The 21,340-nt window shown below is 42.8% G+C and overlaps 2 protein-coding genes across 16 annotated transcripts in view; one reads left to right on the top strand and one right to left on the bottom strand.

Annotated features, from left to right (window-relative positions):
* Positions 1–13,361, top strand: part of NMT2 (N-myristoyltransferase 2) — a 63,439-nt gene extending 50,078 nt beyond the window's left edge. For 6 of the 7 annotated variants that reach the window (XM_031015456.3, XM_031015457.3, XM_063709907.1 and 3 more), the window contains 3 exons: positions 6,204–6,371; positions 9,303–9,440; positions 9,927–11,064. In XM_031015456.3, coding sequence (XP_030871316.1) covers positions 6,204–6,371; positions 9,303–9,440; positions 9,927–9,947 — 327 coding nt within the window. In that variant the 3' untranslated portion in view covers positions 9,948–11,064. Of the gene's footprint in view, positions 1–6,203; positions 6,372–9,302; positions 9,441–9,926; positions 11,065–12,438 lie in introns of those variants that run through there. The other variant, XM_063709906.1, reaches the window with a different exon arrangement.
* A 1,503-nt stretch (positions 13,362–14,864) lies between these two features.
* The window catches only part of RPP38 (ribonuclease P/MRP subunit p38), a 7,225-nt gene continuing 749 nt past the window's right edge, over positions 14,865–21,340 (bottom strand). For 6 of the 9 annotated variants that reach the window (XM_063709910.1, XM_063709909.1, XM_019035403.4 and 3 more), the window contains exon 2: positions 14,865–15,817. In XM_063709910.1, coding sequence (XP_063565980.1) covers positions 14,956–15,807 — 852 coding nt within the window. In that variant the 5' untranslated portion in view covers positions 15,808–15,817 and the 3' untranslated portion in view covers positions 14,865–14,955. Of the gene's footprint in view, positions 15,818–17,825; positions 18,565–18,615; positions 19,076–21,012; positions 21,319–21,340 lie in introns of those variants that run through there. The other 3 variants (XM_055353777.2, XM_019035404.3, XM_063709911.1) reach the window with 3 other exon arrangements.

Raw genomic sequence — 21,340 nt, 5'->3', positions numbered from 1 at the left:
TATCAAGGACATGCTTAAGTGAAACTGCCATTTGTTGAACCATGAGGGTGTGGTGTTGAGGAATATGGTGACCATGAGTGTGGTCTGGTGCCATTGTCTTGTTTTGTGCTAAGGCACCAGCAGCTTTACCCACAGCACTGCTTTGCACCGTTGATGCTGATGGTAACTTGTCAACAAGGCAAACAACTTCTTAGTGTTATGAAAATCATTTTGACCTCACAGATTTCTGAAAGGGTCTCAGGTACCCACAGGGTTCACAGACCACGTTTTGGGAACTGCTTTCCAGGGCATATCATTAGAGCTGCTGAGTCTGTGGTCGGACCCATCTTTCACATTATTAGAAATTGCCAAATAGCTCATCACAATAAGGTCCTGAGCGGTGTAAGAGAGTTCCTGTTTCCTCGCATCGTCACAAGACGTGGGTATGGTCAGATTTTAAATTTATTTAGGCCCACCTGATGAGTATGGAACAGTATCTTGTTGTTAATTTATATCCTCATTATTGATGAATTTGAGTATCTCATCAATCTGTTAGCCATGTTTATTTCTTTTATGAACTTGCTATTTATATCACTTGCCTGTTTTTTCTTTTTGACCGTAGTTGTCTTACTGATTTATGAAAGGTTTTTTGTTTGTTTGTTTGTTTGTTTTGAGATGGAATTTTGCTCTTGTTGCCCAGGCTGGAGTGCAGTGGCGCAATCTCGGCTCACTGCAAACTTCACCTCCCAGGTTCAAGCTATTCTCCTGCCTCAGCCTCCCAAGTAGCTGGGATTACTGGGTGGCATGCGCCACCATGCCTGGCTAATTTTTGTATTTTTAGTAGAGTCGGGGTTTCACCATGTTGGTCAGGCTTGGTCTTGAACTCCTGACCTCAGGTGATTCACCTGCCTTGGCCTCCCAAAGTGCTGGAATTATAGGCGTGAGCCACTGTGCCCAGCCCGTGAAAGGTTTTTTATATGCTGAATACTAACACTTTGTATTGTGTTCCTTTCTGGGTCCTCTATATTCTATTTCGTTGATCTCCATGTCTGTCTCTTCACTAATACCACACTGACCTGGTTGCTATAGCGATATAGGAAGCCTTAGTATCAGGTAGAGTAATTCCTCCCACTTTATTCTTGTTTGTCAAGATCATTTTAATTAACCTATTTCCTGTGCCTTTTGCATATACATTTTAGAATAAGCTTATTTTTGCCTACAAAATACCTTGCTGGTACTTTGATAGGGATTACATTACACTGATAGATTAATTTGAGGATAATTGAAGTCTTCCAGTCCATGAACATGGAATGTCTCTACATTTATTTCGGTCTTTTAAAATCTCTTTTATCAGCATTCTCTAAGAGCATCCAGATCCTGTACATGTTTTCTTAAGTGTATAGCTAGATATTTCACTTTCTTTGGGGCGATTATAATGGTGTTGTGTTTTTAATTTCAGTTTCTGCATGTTCATTGTTAGCCTGTAGAAATGCTTTCTTTTGTGTGTTTGTATCCTACCACAGTGCTGAAATCACTTACTGGTTCCAGGAGTTTGTGTGTAGATTCCTTGTGATTTCTACATAGACAATGTGTCATCTGCAAATAGGGACAGCTTTATTGCTTCCTTTCCAATCTCGATGCCTTTATTTATTGGTCTTGCGTTAATGCAGGACCTAGATCTTCCAGTGCTTTGTTGAGAAAGAGTGGGGAAGGTTGACATCCTCATCGTGTTCTTGATGGTGGGAGAAAAGCATTTATTCTTTCACCATGAAGTATGATGTTAGCTGTAGGTTTTTCTGTGGGTGCTCCTAATCAATTTGAGGTCATTCTCCTCTATTTCTAACTTGCTGAGAGTTCTTATGAATGGGCATTGGATTTTTTCCAATGCTGCTTCTGCTTCAATAGATGTAATCATATGATTTTTCTCCTTTAATCTGTTGATATGTTAGATTACATTGATTGATTTTCAAATGTTGGGTCACTCTTAGATTCCTAGAAAATATCCACTTGGTCAGGGTGTATAATTATTTTTATACATTGTTGTATTGATTGCTAATATTTTGCTGAGTATTTGTTGAGTTCATGAGAGATATCTCTCTGGAGTGCCTTTTTTGTAATGTCTGTCTGGTTTAGATATCAAGATAATACTGGTCTCATAATAGGAGTTGGGAAGTATTATTTCCTCTTCTATTTTCTAGAAGAAATTGAGAATTGGTGTTAATTCTTTAAATGTTTGTTAGAATTCTCCAGTTGAAATGATCTGAGCTTAGCTGTTTCTTTTTTGGGAGTTTTTAAATAATGGACTAAATGTCTTTAATGGTTATAGCACTGTTCAGATGATCTATTTCATCTTGGTTGAGTTTTAATAGTTTTTGAGGAGTTCATCCATTTCTTCTAAATTGTTGAATGTATGAGTGTAATTAATGTTGTTCATTTTATTCCCTTGTTATCCTTTTAGTGGCTGTGGGATCTGTACTGATATCTCTTGTTTCATACCAGATATTGGTGATTCATGTCTTCTCTTTCTTTATTTTTGTCCATATTGGTAGACTTGTATCATTTTATTGATTTGTTTCCCAGAGAACCAGACTTTTGTTGGATATTCCCTGTTGTTTTCCTATTTTCAGTGTCATTGATTTCTACCCTTGTGTTTATTGTTTCCTTCTGTCTGCTTGCTTTGGGTTTATTTTGCTCTTCTTTTCTAGTTCCTTGAGGGAGGAACTTACTGACTTGAGACCTTTCCCTGTTACTAGTAAGCATTTAGTTCTATCAATTTCCCTCTCTGTACTGCTTTAGCTATTTCTGACATATTTTGGTATGTTGTATCTTCGTTGTCATTCACGTCTATGTACTTTTTGGTTTCGTTTGAGGCTTCCTCTTTAGCCCACCCCTACTTAGAATTGTGCTGTTCAATTTTGCCGTGTTTAGAGATTTTCTGTTGTCTCCCTATTACAGATTTCTAGTTTGATTCAGTTATGGTTAAAGAACACACACTGTATGGTTTTGATTATTTTAAGGCTCTTGAGGTTTGTTTTATTACTCGGGATATGGACTGTCTTGATGGATATTCCATGGGTGCATGAAACGTGTATACCACTACTGTTGTGTGGAGTGTTCTTTGTATGCCAATTGGATCATGTTGATTAATTGAGTTATTCAGCTCTTCTATTTCCATGCTGATTTTCTGTCTAGCAGTTCTATCACTTGATGAGAGGGGCATGGAAGTCCCCAGCTGTAACTGTGGATTTGTCTATTTCTCCTTCCAACACTGTCAGTTTTTCTTGATTTCTTTTGGCCCTCTTGTTTGATACTCACATGTATATTAGGGTCTTTATGTCTCCCTAGTGGATTGATCTTTTTATCATAATGTAATACCTCTCTTTCTAATAATTTTCCTTGCTCTGGAGTATACTTTATTGTATATTACTATGACCAGACCTGCTTTTAAAAATTGTTTGGACTTTTTCCATCCTTTTACTTTCAAACTATTCATGTTATTGAATTTGAAGTGAGTTTCTTGGAAACAGCCTATAGCTGGGTCCTGTTTCTTTACCCACACTACTGATCTTTCTTTTGATTGGTGTATTTAGACCACTTACATAAAAGGTGATTATTGGTATGGTAGAGCTTAAGTCTACCATTTGATTATTTGGTTTCTTTTATGTTTCTTCTGGTTCTTGTTCCTCTGTTTCTTTTTTCTTGCCTTGCTGTGGATTACTTGAATATATTTTAGGATACTGTTTTATTTATAGTACCTTTGGGTGTATTTGTATAGTTTTTATGATGGTTGATGTGAGTATTACAATATATATATGTGACTTATAGTCGATTGGTAACAACATTTATTACTTTGAGTCACCTTTTATTTAGGTCACTTTACCTTTTTCATTTTTAAATATTGTTGTCTTAAATATCAGACAGTATTATGATTTTTGTTTTAATCATCAAGTATGATTTGTAACACTGATTAATAATGATGCTTGAGGAGAAGCATAATTTATTATATGTAGCCCAAATTTCTACTCTTTCTATTATTCTTCCCTCCTTCCTGATGCTTCAAGATTCCTTCTTTTATTATTTCCTTTCTATTTGAAGAAATTCCTTTAGCCAGTCTCAGGGTATGTCTGCTAGTGACACATTCTTTTGGTTTCCATTTGTGTGAGACTACCTCTGTTTTTAGATTTAGTTTCCCAATTTTTCTTCAATTTTTTTTGGAGACAGTGTCTTGCTCTGTCACCCAGGCTGGAGTGCAATGGTGCAATCTTTGCTCACTGCAACCTCCGCCTCTTGGGTTCAAGCAATTCTTGTGCCTCAGCCTCCTGTGTAGCTGGAACTACAGGTGCATGCCACCACACCCTGGTAATGTTTTGTATTTTAGTAGAGATGGGGTTTCACTACGTTGGCCAGGCTGGTCTTGAACTTCTGAGCTCAGAAAATCCACCCGCCTTGGCCTCCCCAAGTGCTGAGATTACAGGCGTGAGCCACCGTGCCCAGCCCTAGTTTGCTAATATTTTACTTAGGATCTTCTATACTCACTACTGAGGTTGGCCATTAATTTCCCCTTCTTACCCTGTCCTTGTCCTGTCTTGATACCAAAGTTAGAATGAGCTGAACAGCTTGTCCTCTCTTTTCTCTGGAACAGTGTATGTAATAATAGGGATTACTTGTTCCTTGAAAGTTGTTAGAAGTTGCTTATAAGCCACCTAGACGGTGCCATGGTGGGTTTTGTTGTGAGTGGGTTTGTTTTGTTTTGTTTTGTTTTTTATCAGTCTTTACAATTGATTGGGTGTGAGGGACAATGGAAAGATCGTCCCACTCTTCCCCAGCAGTTGGTGATTCTCTGGTCATTTTAACAGCAAGAGAGGAAACAGTAATGTTACCAGCAATATGAATGTGAAGAAGTAGCTTTCTGAAAGCAGATGATGAAAATGGGGTGGGGAACCTAATCAGGTTGTGCAGGTGCCTGCAGTAATTCAGCGTATGAGATGGATATGAGAAATTCTTAGAAGAATCTAAAATCCTTATTAAACCTGAAGGTTGAATTCATCTCCAATTCTGAGCTGCTAATATAGAGCAGTAGGGAATCACTGTAGATTAACCCCTTTAGTTTCTTGCTGGCTGAAGAAAGGTCTAATGACTCGGAAGCCTTTGAAAACCAAAGCATACATCCTTCTGGAATTCCTTTTCTGCTGAAAGAAATACTAGCAGTGGCATGTGTGTGGTCCAGCCTCTTCAGCCACACAATTTAAACACATCATATTCTAAAAGTCAGCCAGGCCACCACAGCTAATTACAACAACCCGAACAATACTGGCTAATTTCTTGTATTGGAAGCTTTGCCAGTGATGATGAAATGAATGTCATCCATTGTATCCCTTATTTTTGATAGCTGCAAAATTCTCCAGTTGTTCACATGTGTATATTTTGGTGCAGTAGTAAGACCTTTCACAAGCTTGAGAACTCTTCCAAACAGCTTCCAGACTCTACCCAACCTTACTTAGGCCTGATATAATTCTTTCTGTGTGCTAAGACAGTGTGAGATAGTACACCGTATCTTTTAGTTGGAGAAGGCAGCCCTCTAATCCTTAAAGCTTTTATTTCTGCAAAAACAATTAATCTGCTTTATCACTGTTCCCTTAGTCTAAAGAATTGACTCATTTGTCAGCCTGAGGGGAAGTTTTCCTTTTAGGACATTCTGCTTCTATCTTTCTTTTTTTTTTTTTTGAGTCTCATCCTGTCGCCCAGGCTGGAGTGCAGTGACACAATCTTGGCTCACTGCAACCTCCGCCTCTGGGGTTCAAGCGATTCTCCAGCCTCAGCCTCCCATGTAGCTGGGATTACAGGTATGCGCCACCACACCTGGCTAAGTTTTCATATCTTTAGTAGAGATGGGGTTTCACCATGTTGGTCAGGCTGGTCTCGAACTCCTGACCTCATGATCCACCCACCTCATCCTCCCAAAGTGCTGGGATTACAGGCATGACATTCTGCTTCCTAAGAACTTTGTGCAAATCACCAATGGGCACTTAGGCTGAAGTCCCAACTCCAGGCCCTTCTTGGCCTCTACACAGCACAATATAAGGGGCCCCAAATTGGACTGCCGAGAAAGAAGTGTGACTTACGGCTTTTCGTTCTCTGGGGCAAGGGAGAGAACAGAGTTAGTGGAAATGCACGTATGCAATTGGTTCAAGGAGATCTCTGCCTGACAGCACCTTTGCTCCTAGAGCCCCAACGGTAAACTGACTGATTTCCTGAGCTTCTATACGCTCCCCTCCACGGTGATGCACCACCCTGCTCACAAGAGCCTCAAAGCCGCCTACTCATTCTACAACATCCACACAGAGACGCCCCTGCTGGACCTCATGAGCGACGCGCTCATCCTGGCTAAATCGGTAAGCCACTCCTTCCTGTTCACGCCGTTTGGTTCTCCAAATGTCTGTGCCAAACTATAGAAGACATCGTACTGTGTTTTCTTCCACACAGGTGGAATTTATGTGAGATTTTAAAAAAACTATTGATCATCAGTCAAAGGAAGAATTTTGATAAGAGTTTCTTTTGAAACTTTAGAGGCTATTTTCATCATTAATTTTATGGCAGTTTAACAAAAAAGACAAAATGTACAAATTATAAATGTTTAATCCTTATATAAGAATATGTAAGGCTGGGCATGGTGGCTCAGGCTTGTAATCCCAACACTTTGGGAGGCCGAGATGGGTGGATCACCTGAGGTTAGGAGTTTAAGACCAGCCTGGTTAATATGGTGAAACCTCGTCTCTACTAAAAATACAAAAGTTAGCCAGGCTTCATGGTGTGTGCCTGTAATCCCAGCTACTCCGGAGGCTGAGGCAGGAGAATTGCTTGAACCTGGGAGGCAGAGGTTGCAATGGAGCTGAGATTGCACCACTGCACTCCAGCCTGGGTGACAGAAACTGTCTCAAAAAAAAAAAAAAAAATATATATATATATATATATATATATAAAGCCCATATCTTAGGAAGTAATATAAGGAAAATATTAATACATGAGTGAATATTTTTGTTGAGTGAATAACTAGCAGCAATTTTTTTATTCAACCAAATAGTCTCTGAATTTTAAAATTAAAGGAATTAAATTCAAAATTTAATTGTAGCCAGTCTACATGGTGAAACCCTGTCTCTACTAAAAATACAAAAATTAGCAGGGTGTGATAGCACACACCTGTAATCCCAGCTACTCGGGAGGCTGAGGCAAGAGGATTACTTGAACCTGGGAGTTGGCGGTTGCAGTGAGCTGAGATTGCACCATTGCATTCCAGCCTGGGCAACAGAGTGAGACCCTGTCTCAAATTAATTAATTAATTAAAATAAAATAAAATAAAAATCTCTTACCTGTGCCTTTGGATCCCCAAGTCAACATCATCCTCAGATTGTCTGCCTTTTTTCAACACTTCCCAAATATGGCCAGTAATTAGTTATTTAAGGTAAAAACCCTGAGAAATAAAAATAAAAAGTGCTTCTTCTATATCACATTTTGCATAGTATTATTGTATGACATTTTAAAGAAATTTAATTTTTTACCATTAAAATTTTACATAAATATATTTCCCATTATCAGCCCAAAGCAAACATACTATTTTTTTATACTTTTTTTTTTTTTTTTTTTTGAGATGAGTCTTGCTGTGTTACCCAGGCTGGAGTGCAGTGGCACAGTCTCGGCTCACTGCAACCTCTGCTTCCCATGTTCAAGTGATTCTCTTGTCTCAGCCTCCTGAGTAGCTGGGACTATAGGCGTGTGCCACCACACCTGGCTAATTTTTGTATTTTTAGTAGAGACAGGGTTTCATCATATTGACCCGGCTGGTCTCGAACTCCTGACCTCAGGTGATCCACCTGCCGCGGCCTCCCAAAGTGCGGGGATTACAGGCGTGAGCCACCACGCCCGGCCTGCATACTATTTAAAGTCTTTACAACTTTGGTCCCTGGGCAGTAGCTTCAGCCAAGGTAGGACTTAGAAAGGCTAATAATTAATAATCCTGGAGATGAAACCATCTTGACAACTGTTCCCTTCTAAAACAAGAACGAGGCTGGGTGCAGTGGCTCATGCCTGTAATCCCAGCACTTTGGAAGGCCAAGGCAGATGGATCACTTGAGGTCGGAGTTCAAGACCAGCCTGGCCAACATGGTGAAACCCGGTCTCTACTAAAAATACAAAGAAATTAGCTGGGCATGGAGGTGCACACCTGTAATGCCAGCTACTAGGAAGTCTGAGGCAGGAGAATTGCTTAAATCTGGGAGGTGGAGGTTGCAGTGAGCCGAGATCATGCCGCTGCATTCCAGCCTGGATGACAGAGTGAGACTCCATCTCAAAAAAATTTAAAAATAAATAAATAAAACATAAATAAAATATTTTCTGAAATCTTCACAAGTAATTTTATGCCAGTGACAGCCATCATACTACATTTTTAACATTTTTGGGATTCAGCATTTCTGAATTTTCATGCTGACTTCATTGGATTCACTATAGTTTTTTGTTTGTTTTTTGAGACAGGCGCTCACTCTGTTGCTCAGGTTTAAGTGCACTGGCACAATCACAGCTCACTGCAGCCTCGACCTCTTGGGCTTATGCAATCCTGCCTCAGCCTCCTGTGTAACTGGGTCCACAGGCACACACCACCACGCCGAGACAATCTTTTTATTTTTGTAGAGACAATGTCCTGTACCTACACCTACACCTACACCTATACCTATAGCCTATGCCCAGGCTGGTTTCAAATTCCTGGGCTCCAGTGAGCCTCCCACCTCGGCCTCCCAAAGTGCTGGGATTACAGGCGTGAGCCACCACATCCAGCCACACTGCTAGTTTTATAAGACAATTTTCAACTGAATTCTTCCTCTTTTTAAAGAAAGAAAAAAAAAAGTCTCACTCTGTCGCTCAGGCTGGAGTGCAGTGGCACAATCTCGGCTCACTGCCACCTCTACCTCCCAGGCTTAAGCAGTTCTCCTGCCTCAGCCTCCTGAGTAGCTGGGACTGCAGGTGCGCGCCACCACATCTGGCTTATTTTTGTTATTTTTAGTAGAGATGGGGTTTCGCCATGTTGGTCAGGCTGGTCTCGAACTCCTGACCTCAAGTGATCCACCCACCTCAGCCTACCAAAGTGCTGGGATTACAGGCATGAGCCACAGCATCCGGCCCTGAATTCTTAACCTATGCTATATATCACGGACATTAAATCCTATTAGAAATGCATATTCGAGCTATTAGTAGAAGAATTGTTACACTGAGATACGTAATACAGAAAACACTAGTCCTTTGTTTTAAATTTTAAATCATTTTTAAATTGGCAGAAAGGATTTGATGTATTCAATGCACTGGATTTGATGGAAAATAAGACATTCTTGGAAAAACTCAAGTTTGGTATAGGAGATGGCAATTTGCAGTATTACCTGTACAATTGGAGGTGTCCAGGTACAGATTCTGAAAAGGTAAGTGAAATGGATATAGCCCTTGTAAACTCAACAAATGTACCTAGACAATTTCATACTTGCTTCACTTAGACTTAAGACAGCTTTATTTTTTGTTTATTTTATTTATTTATTTATTTATTTTTTTTTTTGAGATGAAGTCTCGCTCTGTCCCCCAGGCTGGAGTGCAATGGCATGATCTCAGCTCACTGCAACCTCCGCCTCCCAGGTTCAAGTGATTCTCCTGCCTCAGCCTCCGGAGTAGCTGGGATTGCATCCACCACCACGCCTGGCTAATTTTTTTATTTTTAGTAGAGATGGGGTTTGACCATGTTGGCCAGGCTGGTCTCAAACTCCTGACCTCAGGTGATCCGCCTGCCTTGGCCTCCCAAAGTGCCGGGATTATAGGTGTGAGCCGAGCCTTAAGACAGCTTTTAGAAAGACAGATCTGTTGTACTACGTTGCAATCTAATTTTTCTTACTATTCCATTTCTTCCCTCCCTTCAGGTTGGACTAGTACTACAATAGATGGATATTTTTATTTCTAGAACTCTGACATCATCATTTGTTAATATTTAATGATTTCTGGAACTGCCATTCCAAAGAAGAATAAAAGCACAACTCAAGTGAAATTGAAGTAGTCGATAATCAGAAAAGATGACAAAAGTCCACGTGACATTTGTACGTTTCTAGCTAGAATGTTAAACTTCATCCTTTTTTCACTGTTGACCTATTTGTGGGAGGGATGGAAGGCTACAAAGAGCACATTCTTGTAATTTTCAAATTTTTGCCTGTCTCTTGAAGAGGTATTTTTTCACCCTTAGAAAAGGGACTGTTTTTCTATGGACTAAGTAGAAGTTACAGAGTCATGTAAGAAAATCTTTGCTATTGTGTGGAGATAAATTGCTGCATTCCTGTTTCTTAAGTGATGGTACATTTGTCCATGTAACAGAACAAAAGATCCATTTGGAAATTTTTTTACTGGTATCACCTTACATGGTATCACTGGGAACATTTATGGAATCAACACTTCTGTAGCTCAGTGACAGGTGGTGGTGATTTAAGTGCAGAGCAATATTAAAATATACTGGTGACTAGTACATGTATTTCTCCATAAGCAGAGTTGCCGAATCAATAAACATTTAAGTTTGTACTTTGATCTTTACCAGGTCAGTGGATTGCTTCAAAAGCAGAGTTTTGTGCAAGCACTCACTGTGATCTCTGTAAGAGCCTGCGGCCGGGCGTGGTGGCTCACGCCTGTAATCCCAGCACTTTGGGAGGCCAAGGTGGGCAGATCATGAGGTCAGGAGATCGAAACCATCCTGGCCAACATGGTGAAACCCCGTCTCTACTAAAAATACAAAAATTAGCCGGGCATGGTGGCGTGTGCCTGTAGTCCCAGCTACTTGGGAGGCTGAGGCAGGAGAATCACTTGAACCTGAGAGGCTAGGTTGCAGTGAGCCGAGATTGAGCCACTGCACTCCAGCCTGGGTGACAGAGCCTGAGACTCCGTCTCAAAAAAAAAAATAGAAAGAGCCTGTACCCGCGACTAACTAGACTTTTCTGCTGTTGTGCAAAGTTCAGTTTCTTCTCAGCAACATCAAGGATATATGAAGAAAAGGAAATAAAAACTGTAAAGTCAAAAGAGATGCCTGGTGGAACTTATTCGTGCTATCAGGGCATTGATAGTTTGAATGTTTTTATTACTTATGCAAAATTGCACATACTCCTCTATGCTGATTTTATCATGAAAACTGTCATGTGTCATGCTAATGGAAAATGTCTTATTTGTAAATAAGTATTCATAATTTTGTTACTGATGGTGTTTTTAATCTAGGATTTGAAAAACTTTCATGGCATACAGATGTGTGTTTATATTGCCAGTAATCCGCGGGAAAAATAAGATGCTAACCGAGGCCACGTAGCCTGGCCTCAACTCAGATACCACAAAGTAGATGCCTTGGCTGGGTGTGGTGGCTCACGCCTGTAATCCCAGCACTTTGGGAGGCCAAGGCGGGCGAAACATTTGAGGTCAGGGGTTCGAGACCAGCCTGGCCAACATGGTGAAACCCCGTCTCTACTAAAAATTCAAAAAGAACTAGCTGGGCGTGGTGGCGGGTGCCTGTAATCCCAGCTGCCAGGAGGCTGAGGCAGGAGAATCACTTGAACCCAGGAGGCGGAAGTTGCAGTGAGAGCCAAGATCATGCCACTGCACTCCAGCCTGGGTGACAGTGCAAGACTCCGTCTCAAAAAACAAAAGTAGATACTTTCCCCTGCCTTCACTGTGCCAGTGCCTAGGAAGTTCAGTGCAGAAGTTAATTGTTTTAGACATGATGGCATTTCCTTCAAGTTATGAGACCAGTGAAACCAATCATATCTTATCCCAGGCAGGGGCCACCAAACTATGGCCTGTGGGCTAAATCCAGCCCATTGCTTATTTTTGTGTAGCCCACAGGCTAAGAATGTTTTTATTTTCTGGAATGGTTGAGGAGAAAAAGCCAAAAAATGACATCATTTTGTGACATGTGCAAATTACACAAAATTCAAATTCCAGTGTCCCTCAATAAGGTTTTATTGGAACATAGCCATACTTTTTTTTTTTTTTTTTTTAGGACAGGGTCTCACTCTATTGTCCAGGCTAGAATACAGTGGCACAGTCACAGCTCACTGCAGCCCCATACTCCTGGGTTAAAATGATCCTCCTGCTTCAGCGTCTTTTTGAAGAAAAAGAACTAGCTGGGCGTGCATACCACCACGCCTGGCTAAGTTTTTCATTTTTTGTAGAGACAAGGTCTTGCTATGTTTCCTGGGCTGGTCTTTAACCCCTGGCCTCAAGTGATCCTTCTGCCTTGGCCTCCCAAAGTACTGGGATTACAGACATGAGCCACCACTCTTGGCCACAGCCACTTTCATTTACATATTGCCTATGGCTGCTTCACACTACAAAGCTGAGTTGGGTTGTTGTGACAGATTGTGTGGCCTGCAAAGCCTAAGATATTCACTCTCTGGTCTTTTACAGAAAGTTTGTTGACCTTGGTCACTACGAAGGAGTTGGAACTCTCCTTTCTATAGGTTGCCGTGATTCTAAAGACCAACCCACAGCTGTGACATCCCTGAGACTACCACCAGAGGGCGACTGGGCCCCACAGTAGTGCATAATTAGGACCTTTCTTGGAGATAATGGAAGACTTGGAATTTCAGATGGTTCCACCCTAATTGCATTAGCGTTCTTTCTTAACAGGAGAAAGGCTTCAAGAAACAAAATATTCCTCATTCACTGGAACAGGGTTTGAGATACCAGCATTAAGTAAATGAGATTTTTACTTAACCTGGAGTCAAGGCTCTAATTTAGGACTTTACTTCCCACTCATTTTCATGCCACAAAGTCTATACAAAGTAGGTTTTCAAATAATTGCAGAATCAGCCAGGCACGGTGGCTCACACCTGTAATCCCTGCACTTTGGGAGGCCGAGGTGAGCAGATCACTTGAGGTCAGGAGTCTGAGACCAGCCTGGCCAACATGGTGAAGCCCTATCTCTACTAAAATTACAAAAACTAGCTGGGCACGGTGGTGTGCACCTGTAATCCCAGCTATTCGGGAGGCTGAGGCAGGAGAATCGCTTGAACCCAGGAGGCGGGGTTGCAGTGAGCCGGGATCACACCACTGCACTCCAGCCTGGGCAGCAGAGTGAGACTCTATCTCGAAAGTAAAATAAATAACTGCAGCATTGCCAGTTGGAAACTTTGTCATGAGCTTACCTCATGGTGACAGTTACACTGCTCCTTTAAAGAGTCATTTACATAATTTGTAATCAAATTATTAACCACTTTTAAATAGAATAATAATTACATTTGCCTCCATAATTGAAGCAGATTACTAATTAACATTTTCGAGAATTAAACTGCTTATGAAGTAGCTATTAAAACTAAATTGAAATGCAATAGTTTCTTGTAGATTTAAAACTGCATTGTACTGTACTTTGTCTATAATGAAAATGTTCTATTCAGTAAGCTATCTTTTTTTCTTCTTTTTGGCCAAGATGGCACTAAGTAAAATTTAAATCGAGAGGTGGCATAATCCATGAGTCAGCCAGACTTTCAGCTGGAAAAATCTTTAGTAAATACCTTCCTTCTAAATTATAGAAAGTAACTTTTCCATACACACTGTAAACAGCAGACGCTCTAACAGAGCATCGGTTATGCTCCATCTCCTAACCTGAAGGACTCTTGTCACACACCCACCTCTGAGAACCCAAGCTCCTCAGTTTTTTTAATCTTTTGGCCACATTTCATCCAATTACCATCATACCTTTTATACGTTAGATTTCCAAGGAGGTAAGTGAATCACGTAATGGGGGTGAACTGTACCGTCAAAATAACCTTATCTGACTTTTTCTATATTTTTGATATTTTTTCTCTAAATATTGTCTTTCTCCCAAGCTTATGTCTATTCCTACCTAAAAGTCAAATTGACATGAAGTGAAAAATGATGTGTTGCTTCTGAAGACAGTGGATTGCTTGGCATTTGGGATCTTTCCTTTAAAACTGATAATGCTTCCCCAATTCAGTTCCATCTACCTCACTGACTACAACATTTACCGTGGTACATTTTCCAGGTTTGATGGGAAAATGCTAAGCGTTGTAGGACACAGATATTCTTGCTCACATGCACTCTACCAGCCTTTGAAAAAGTCAATTTAGGCTGGACGCGGCTGCTCACGCCTGTAATCCCAGCACTTTGGGAGGACAAGGCAGGTGGATCACGAGGTCAGTTCGAGACCAGCCTGACCAACATGGTGAAACCCCATCTCTACTAAAAATACAAAACAATGAGCTGGGTGTGGTGGTGGGCACCTGTAATCTTAGCTACTCAGGCGGCTGAGACAGGAGAATCGTTGAATCTGGGTGGTGGAGGGTGCAGTGAGCTGAGATTGTGCCGCTGCACTCCTGCCTTGGCGACAGAGCGAAACTCTGTCTCAAAAAAAAAAAAAAAAAAAAAAAAGGCCAGGCACGGTGGCTCGCAGCTGTAATCCTAGCACTTTGGGAGGCTGACGTGGGCAAATCACGAGGTCAAGAGACGGAAACCATCCTGGCCAACATGGTAAAACCCCATGTCTACTAAAAATACAAAACTTAGCTAGGCATGGTGGTGCGCACCTGTAGTCCCAGATACTTGGGAAGCTGAGGCAGGAGAATTGCTTGAACCCGGGAGGAGGAGGTTGCAGTGAGCTGAGACTGCACCATTGCACTCCAGCCTGGACAACAAGAGTGAAACTGTCTCAAAAAAAAAAAAGAAAAAGTCAATTTACACACGCATGAACATTAGTTTCAATTAACGTCTGTTTGGATATTCCTAATTTTGAATATTTCCTGCACTTAGTATATCTGTGCCATAGTTACAAAGAGTCTTACACATTTGAATATTACCAAACAGGACCCTATGAATCTATGTAAGTATAACTCATTTTATTAGTTTCAAGGCTTCTTTACAAGGTGTCCTTTCACAAACTGTATGACATGACAAGTTTATGCAAGATTACTTTGGAGTAGCTTTTTTACTTTTGGGTGGTTTCCTTATCTTATTAGGGTTTGGAATCAGTTTCTTTATTTTAAGGGGTTGTAATGTTACAGAAGCCTGCCGACCGTCAGCAAGCTTTCTCTTAGGTTTTGACAGATCTTCAAATGAAGTGTCCAAAAGCTCTCTGTCTTGGCTTTCCAGAGGTTCAGTCTCTAAATTTTCCCCAGAATCTTCAATTCTATCTTGAAGCCATGGTACACTTAAACTGGGGACTCTGGGGATGATGGCTCTTACTTCGTCCACAAAGTCAGTGGTGTTCTTTTTGAACCCCAAGGCTAGAACACATTTTAAGCCAATGACGGGGGCGATTCTCTCACTGAGCCGGGGGACCTGACAGGCAGGGACACTTCTGCTTAGGCTTAACTGAATCAAGTGTGAGGTGATCATGGCAGGCTTGACTGATTTACACACCAGAACTAACAGCAGTTCACTCCTTTCCAGGGCTCTGGTAACTTCGTTAACGCCAATGGCAAGCTGCTTCCTGACGTGTGCAGGCGTCCACCCTGACACTTGCTGCTTACCATCTGTTTTCTTCTCCTTCAGATTCTCACTAATATCAACAGCAATGCTGCATTTCTCTCTGCTTTCTTTTTTCAGAAAAGGTGTTTTGTTCTTTTTCTTCTTATCTTCAATCTTCTGAAGTCCAATAGCTTTAAGCCTGTCCTCAAGCGTGTGTAGGATGAAGTGCATATCCTCGCTCTCCAGAGCGCTCCAGCGGATGATGTATGGGTTGTTCAAGGACGTCTTCACAACCAGAGGTCTCGTCTTACGGAGAGATCCCCGCCCCGGTGCTTGAGGAGCTGCAGCCATTTTGAAAATCCTTCCAAGAAGCAAAATGACAACAGAAAAAATTCATGTTAGCGACAACTGCATGACTTAAGAATATCTTGACTGTACTCTCTGATTCTTATTTATTTATTTATTTATTTTTTGAGACAGAATTTCACTCTTGTTGCCCAGGCTGGAGTGCAGTGGCACAATCTCAGCTCACTGCAACCTCCACTCCTGGGTTCAAGCGATTCTCCTGCCTCAGCCTCCCGAGTAGCTGGGATTTCAGGCGCCCACCACCAAGCCCAGCTAATGTTTCTATTTTTTTTTCAGTAGAGACAGGGTTTCACCATGTTGCCCAGGCTGGTCTCAAACTCCTGACCTCAGGTGATCCACCCACCTCAGCCTCCCAAAGTGCTGGGATTACAGGCATGAGCCACTGCGCCCGGCCTGTACTCTGATTCTGGATAAGCTAGAGCAAGCCTGATTATATAAGTCCAATTAGGTGAGCATACACTTGTCTTCCTTTTAAAGATTAAGTAATTTTATTTTTCCCCATTTTTCTTACCCCATTTTGAATGCTCTACGAAGGCTCTTTAAAATACTCAGGACTATGGGTGAGTAGTGTTTAATTTTCCCCATTTTTTTATATGACTTTGTCTTTATTCCTATACAAGCAATATGTGAAAGTTTTAATTATTGCAATCATAGTACAATTCCATTTGTCTATTTCATTTATTAAAAATATTCTGTTTCTACTTGTTCATAATTAACCTTCTAGTGACTGTATGGTATTAATCTTATAACTTGTTACTGTTTTCCAAAATGCTATCTAGTTGGGCTTCCATTCATTCACTCAACAAATATTCTAGGCCTGGCACACTGGCTCACGCCTTCAGTGTCAGAATTCTGGGAGGCTGCGGTGGACAGATCACTTCAGCCCATGAGTTCAAGACCACTCTGAGCAACATGGAGAAACCCTCTACAAAAAATACATAAATGAGCTAAGTGTGAGGCGCACCTGTAGTCCCAGCTACTCGGGAGGCTGAGGTGGGAAGATCACTTGACCCCAGGAGGTCAAGGATGCAGTGAGCGTGATTGTGCCACCACACTCCAGCCCAGTAACACATCTGACCCTGTCTGAAAAAAAAAAAAAAAAAAGATCTGAGCACCTCCAGTGTGCAAGTGGTGTTCTAGGTCCTGGGGCTCACAGTAAGCAAGACCCGATGTCCACCCACGTAGAGCTCCCAATCTGCAAATACTCCGGTGGCCTCTGCCATTCACAACCAATCAGGTGTGATATTTTAAAGAACTGAACAGTCATCTCATGATTAAAACTTCAAATAACACTGCCATGTCCACTTTTGTAAGTCTCCCCACCTCCCAGGGCCCTAAATTTCTTGAATATCCTTCCTACAGCATTTGATACATATGCAGGCATACACTCCTTTTTTTTCTTGTTTTTTGAGACGGAGTTTCGCTCTTGTTGCCCAGGCTGGAGTGCAATGGCATGATCTCAGCTTATTGCAACCTCTGCCTCCCAGATTCAAGCAATTCTCCTGCCACAGCCTCCGGAGTAGCTGGGATTATAGGTGCCCAACACCACGCCTGGCTAATTTTTGTATTTTTAGTAGAGATGGGGTTTCACCATGTTGGCCAGGCTGGTCTCGAACTCCTGACCTCAGGTGATTCACCCACCTCAGCTTCCCAGAGTGCTGGGATTACAGGTACGAACCACCACTCCCGGCCAGTCCTCCTTTTTAGGGTGACCCCGAGCTGACTTCTCTGGCTGGCAATTCCATGAAGACTAGGGAAATGTAATGAAATTTAAAGATACTAATCCATTGAGGAAAAATGAGTAGAAGGATGCTTAATGGGGAAAATGTTATAAACTATTGGTCCGGAGGGCATATCCTTTTATCCTTCCCATAGGCAACTACACACTCCCTTCTCTTCCCTCAGTTTTCTTCCCTTCCTTCCTGGGTCTCAGCTAGAATCACAGGGACCCACCTGGCAAAACTAAAGGAAGTTATATCCTTTGCATTTATACTACCACTTACTAGGCTGGCAGCTGATGTTGAAGGCAAGTGTGTCTGTGCAGTGTATCGCTGTATAAAGCACTCTCTCCATGTATTATTTGCTTCTCACAGCATTCCTAAAGAATTCCCCAATGTGTGCATTAGGAAAAACTGACTCACTGCCTAAAGTCACAACTAGTTTTCCTAAAGTCACAACTAGTTTTCCAAATCCAAGTTTTCTGTTCTTTCAATCCTTGCTACACCTCAAAAATAACCTGTGGCTTCTTAAAACATGCAGATGCTTGGTCCTCAACCCAGATCTACTGAATTGGAATCTTCAATAATAAGGCCTGGGCATCTGTGCTTATAAAAAGCTGCCCTAGGCCGGGTGCAGTGGCTCACGCCAGTAACCAAAGCAAACTGGGAGCCCAAGGCGGGCGGATCATAAGGTCAGGAGTTCGAGACCAGCCTGGCCAATATGGCAAAATCCTGTCTCTACTAAAAAATACAAAAAAATTAGCCAGGCATGGTGGTGCCTGCCTGTAATCCCAGCTACTCGGAGGCTGAGGCAGGAGAATCTCTTGAATCCGGGAGACGGAGGTTGTAGTGAGTCGAGATCGCGCCACTGCATTCTAGCCTGGGCGACAGCAAGACTCCATATCAAAAAAAAAAAAAAAGTTGCCCTAGTGAATCTGATTCAGAGCCGGAATCAGGAACCACTGGTGTAGGACAGGGTGTTTCCACACTGGACATCCCCAAGAAAGGGCCCCCTGAGCGCTATTGGTCTCTGATATTCTTCCCAGACACCTTCCCACAGAAAAGCCAAATTCACCTCCTTAGGGTGAGAGATCACACCCTGGTCGTCTCGGTACTGCCCACTCCTGGAGACTTCTGGGGCCTAAGCTGCTTCCTTCACGGTGGCCACACTGTGCCCCCTGACCCCATTATCTCTATGCTCCCCTAGAGCTCAGGAAATCAGGAAGAAAAGTGGCTCATCCAGATGCAGTGCAGTGACTGCGAGGGGCTGGCATCAGGTTCAAAGTGGTCAGGAAGAGGGAAATAAGTGACAGAGGGGTGAAACAAATAGGATGGGGCAGAGCTCTTGCCAACTGCAAGTCAGATGATGTCTCCGCATCCAAACACCACAGAATAAATACTTAAAATCATGCTCCGGAGGGATCACAAAACAGGCTATAAACTTCTCCCACCTGCAGAATCTGCTGGGGAGATTAAGAGAGCCAAGTAGTCTGGATAAGCATAATCTCACGCAATATAATCCAGAAACAAAGTACTGACTGATAAGATTTTATAGCTTTAGAGAAAGAGAAAAATAGGCTTTGCTGAGGGCCCTTTAGAGCTGTCTCAAGAGGCCTCTGCTGCCTGTAGATCAAGGGCAAACTCTTTTTACTAGACAGTCTTGCCCTGTCACCTGGCAGTAGTGCAGTCGTTGGATCATGGCTCACTGCAGCCTTGAACTTCTGGGTTCAAGCAATCCTCCCACCTCAGCCTCCTGCTGAGTAGCTGGGATTATAGGCGCATACCACCAAGCCCAGAAAATTTTTTTAATTTTTAAATTTTCTGTATAGGCTGGGCACGGTGGCTCACACCTGTAATCCCAGCACTTTGGGAGGACAAGCTGGACAGATCACTTGAGGTCAGGAGTTCGAGACCAGCCTGGCAAATATGGTGAAACCCAGTCTCTACTAAAAATACAAAAATTAGCCAGGAGTGGTGGTGCACACCTGTAATCCAGGCTACTTAGGTGGGTGGCTGAGGTAGGGGAACTGCTTGAACCCAGGAGGCGGAGGCTGCAATGAGCCGTAATTGCACCACTGTGCTCCAGCCTGGGCAATGGAGTAAGACTCCGTCTTAAAAAAAAAAAAAATTCTACAGAGACAGGGTCTTGCTTTGTTGCCTGGGCTGGTCTTCAACTCCTAGGCTCAGGCGATCCCGTAGCCTCGGCCTCCCCAAAAGTACTGGGATTGCGGGCATGAGCTACCATGCCCCGCCTAAACTCTAATGTGACATAAAAGGCCCTCCACACTCCAGCTCAATCTCCCACTTAGGCCCTCTTTCTCCTTAGGCCCCACGAAGCACAAGTCCTCAACACCGAACAACATACTATTTAATGAGGCCAGCATTTTCCCACCTGCAAGTCTTTATACACATTAGTCCCTCTGCCTGGAATACCACTCCCACTCTCAGCCGCAGGCCCCTTCCTTTCTTCAACAAATATTTATGGATTATCCACGATGTGCCAGGCCATAAAGATTAAGTATTTTTTCTCACAGACCTCAGTGAGCTTAGAGTCCACGAGGAAAAAATATTAGCAGGAAATTATACAATAAAGCCTGATGCACATGAAGGTCAGGGAACAGTATGCTTAGGGAACATCCAGCAGAGGCCTAGCTTAGTTGAGGGGGGGTGGGAAAAGGCAGTCCTCACAGAGGAACTGCCGTTTTTTTCTTTGTTTTTTTGAGACGGAGTCTCATTCTGTCGCCAGGCTGAAGTGCAGTGGCACAATCTCGGCTCACTGCATCCTCCGCCTCCAGGGTTCAAGCGATTCTCCTGCCTCAGCCTCCCGAGTAGCTGGGACTACAGGCACGGGCCATCACGCCCGGCTAATTCTTGTATTTTTAGTAGAGACGGGGTTTCACCATGTTGGCCAGGATGGTCTCCATCTCCTGACTTTGTGATCCGCCCGCCTCGGCCTCCCAGAGTGCTGGGACTACCGGCATGAGCCACCGCGCCCTGCCGGACCTCTTAACCTACATCTAAACAATGCCTACCAAAAGAAGTATGGAGTAAAGAAAGGTATCTCAGTATTAAAAGAAATAAGTTGGCTGGCGAGGTGGCTCACGCCTGTAATCCCAGCACTTTGGGAAGCCCAGGCGGGCGGATCACTTGAGGTCAGTAGATCAAGACTAGCCTGACCAACATGGTGACCCGTTTCTACTAAAAATACGAAAATTAGCCGGGCGTGGTGGCACGCGCCTGTACTCCCAGCTACTCGGGAGGCTGAGGCAGGAGAATCGCTTGAACCCGGCAGGCGGAGGTTGCAGTGAGCCGGAATCGCGCCACTGCACTCCAGCCTGGGCGACTGCTATGTCTCAAAAAAAAAAAAAAAAAAAAAAAAAAAGTTCAAATAAGTTCAATGCGGCTGGGGCAGAGATGCTAGAGAAAGCGGTGAGAAACTAGGAAAGGTGGGTAAGGACCAGATAATGAAGACCTTTGCAAGCCTTCCAGTGTGAAGCAACTTTAACATCTAAAGCAGAGGTGTCGTGATTAGAAAGACGTTATAGATCTTTGTGGATCTGGGCAAAGGAAGAGTCCTTGAGCAGCAAAGACGCTCCTGGAGTCGTCCAGGTTAGAAATGACGGTGGCCTGCACTAGAGACGCCGCAGAAAGGACTGGAGAAAAATACATGTTAGTCGGAAAAGAAGGTAGAATCTCCCGACACAGTAGTGACCAGCTGGGAGTAAAGTTGAGAACGGTATTGGTGGTGACTCCCGGTTTCTGGATCCCGCCGGTAGCCGAGGGGCGACGGCCGACCCAAA

Source organism: Gorilla gorilla, chromosome 8 (genome assembly GCF_029281585.2).
Source record: "Gorilla gorilla gorilla isolate KB3781 chromosome 8, NHGRI_mGorGor1-v2.1_pri, whole genome shotgun sequence".
Taxonomy (NCBI): Eukaryota; Metazoa; Chordata; class Mammalia; order Primates; family Hominidae; genus Gorilla; species Gorilla gorilla.
This window is presented reverse-complemented; position numbering and strand designations above follow the sequence as displayed.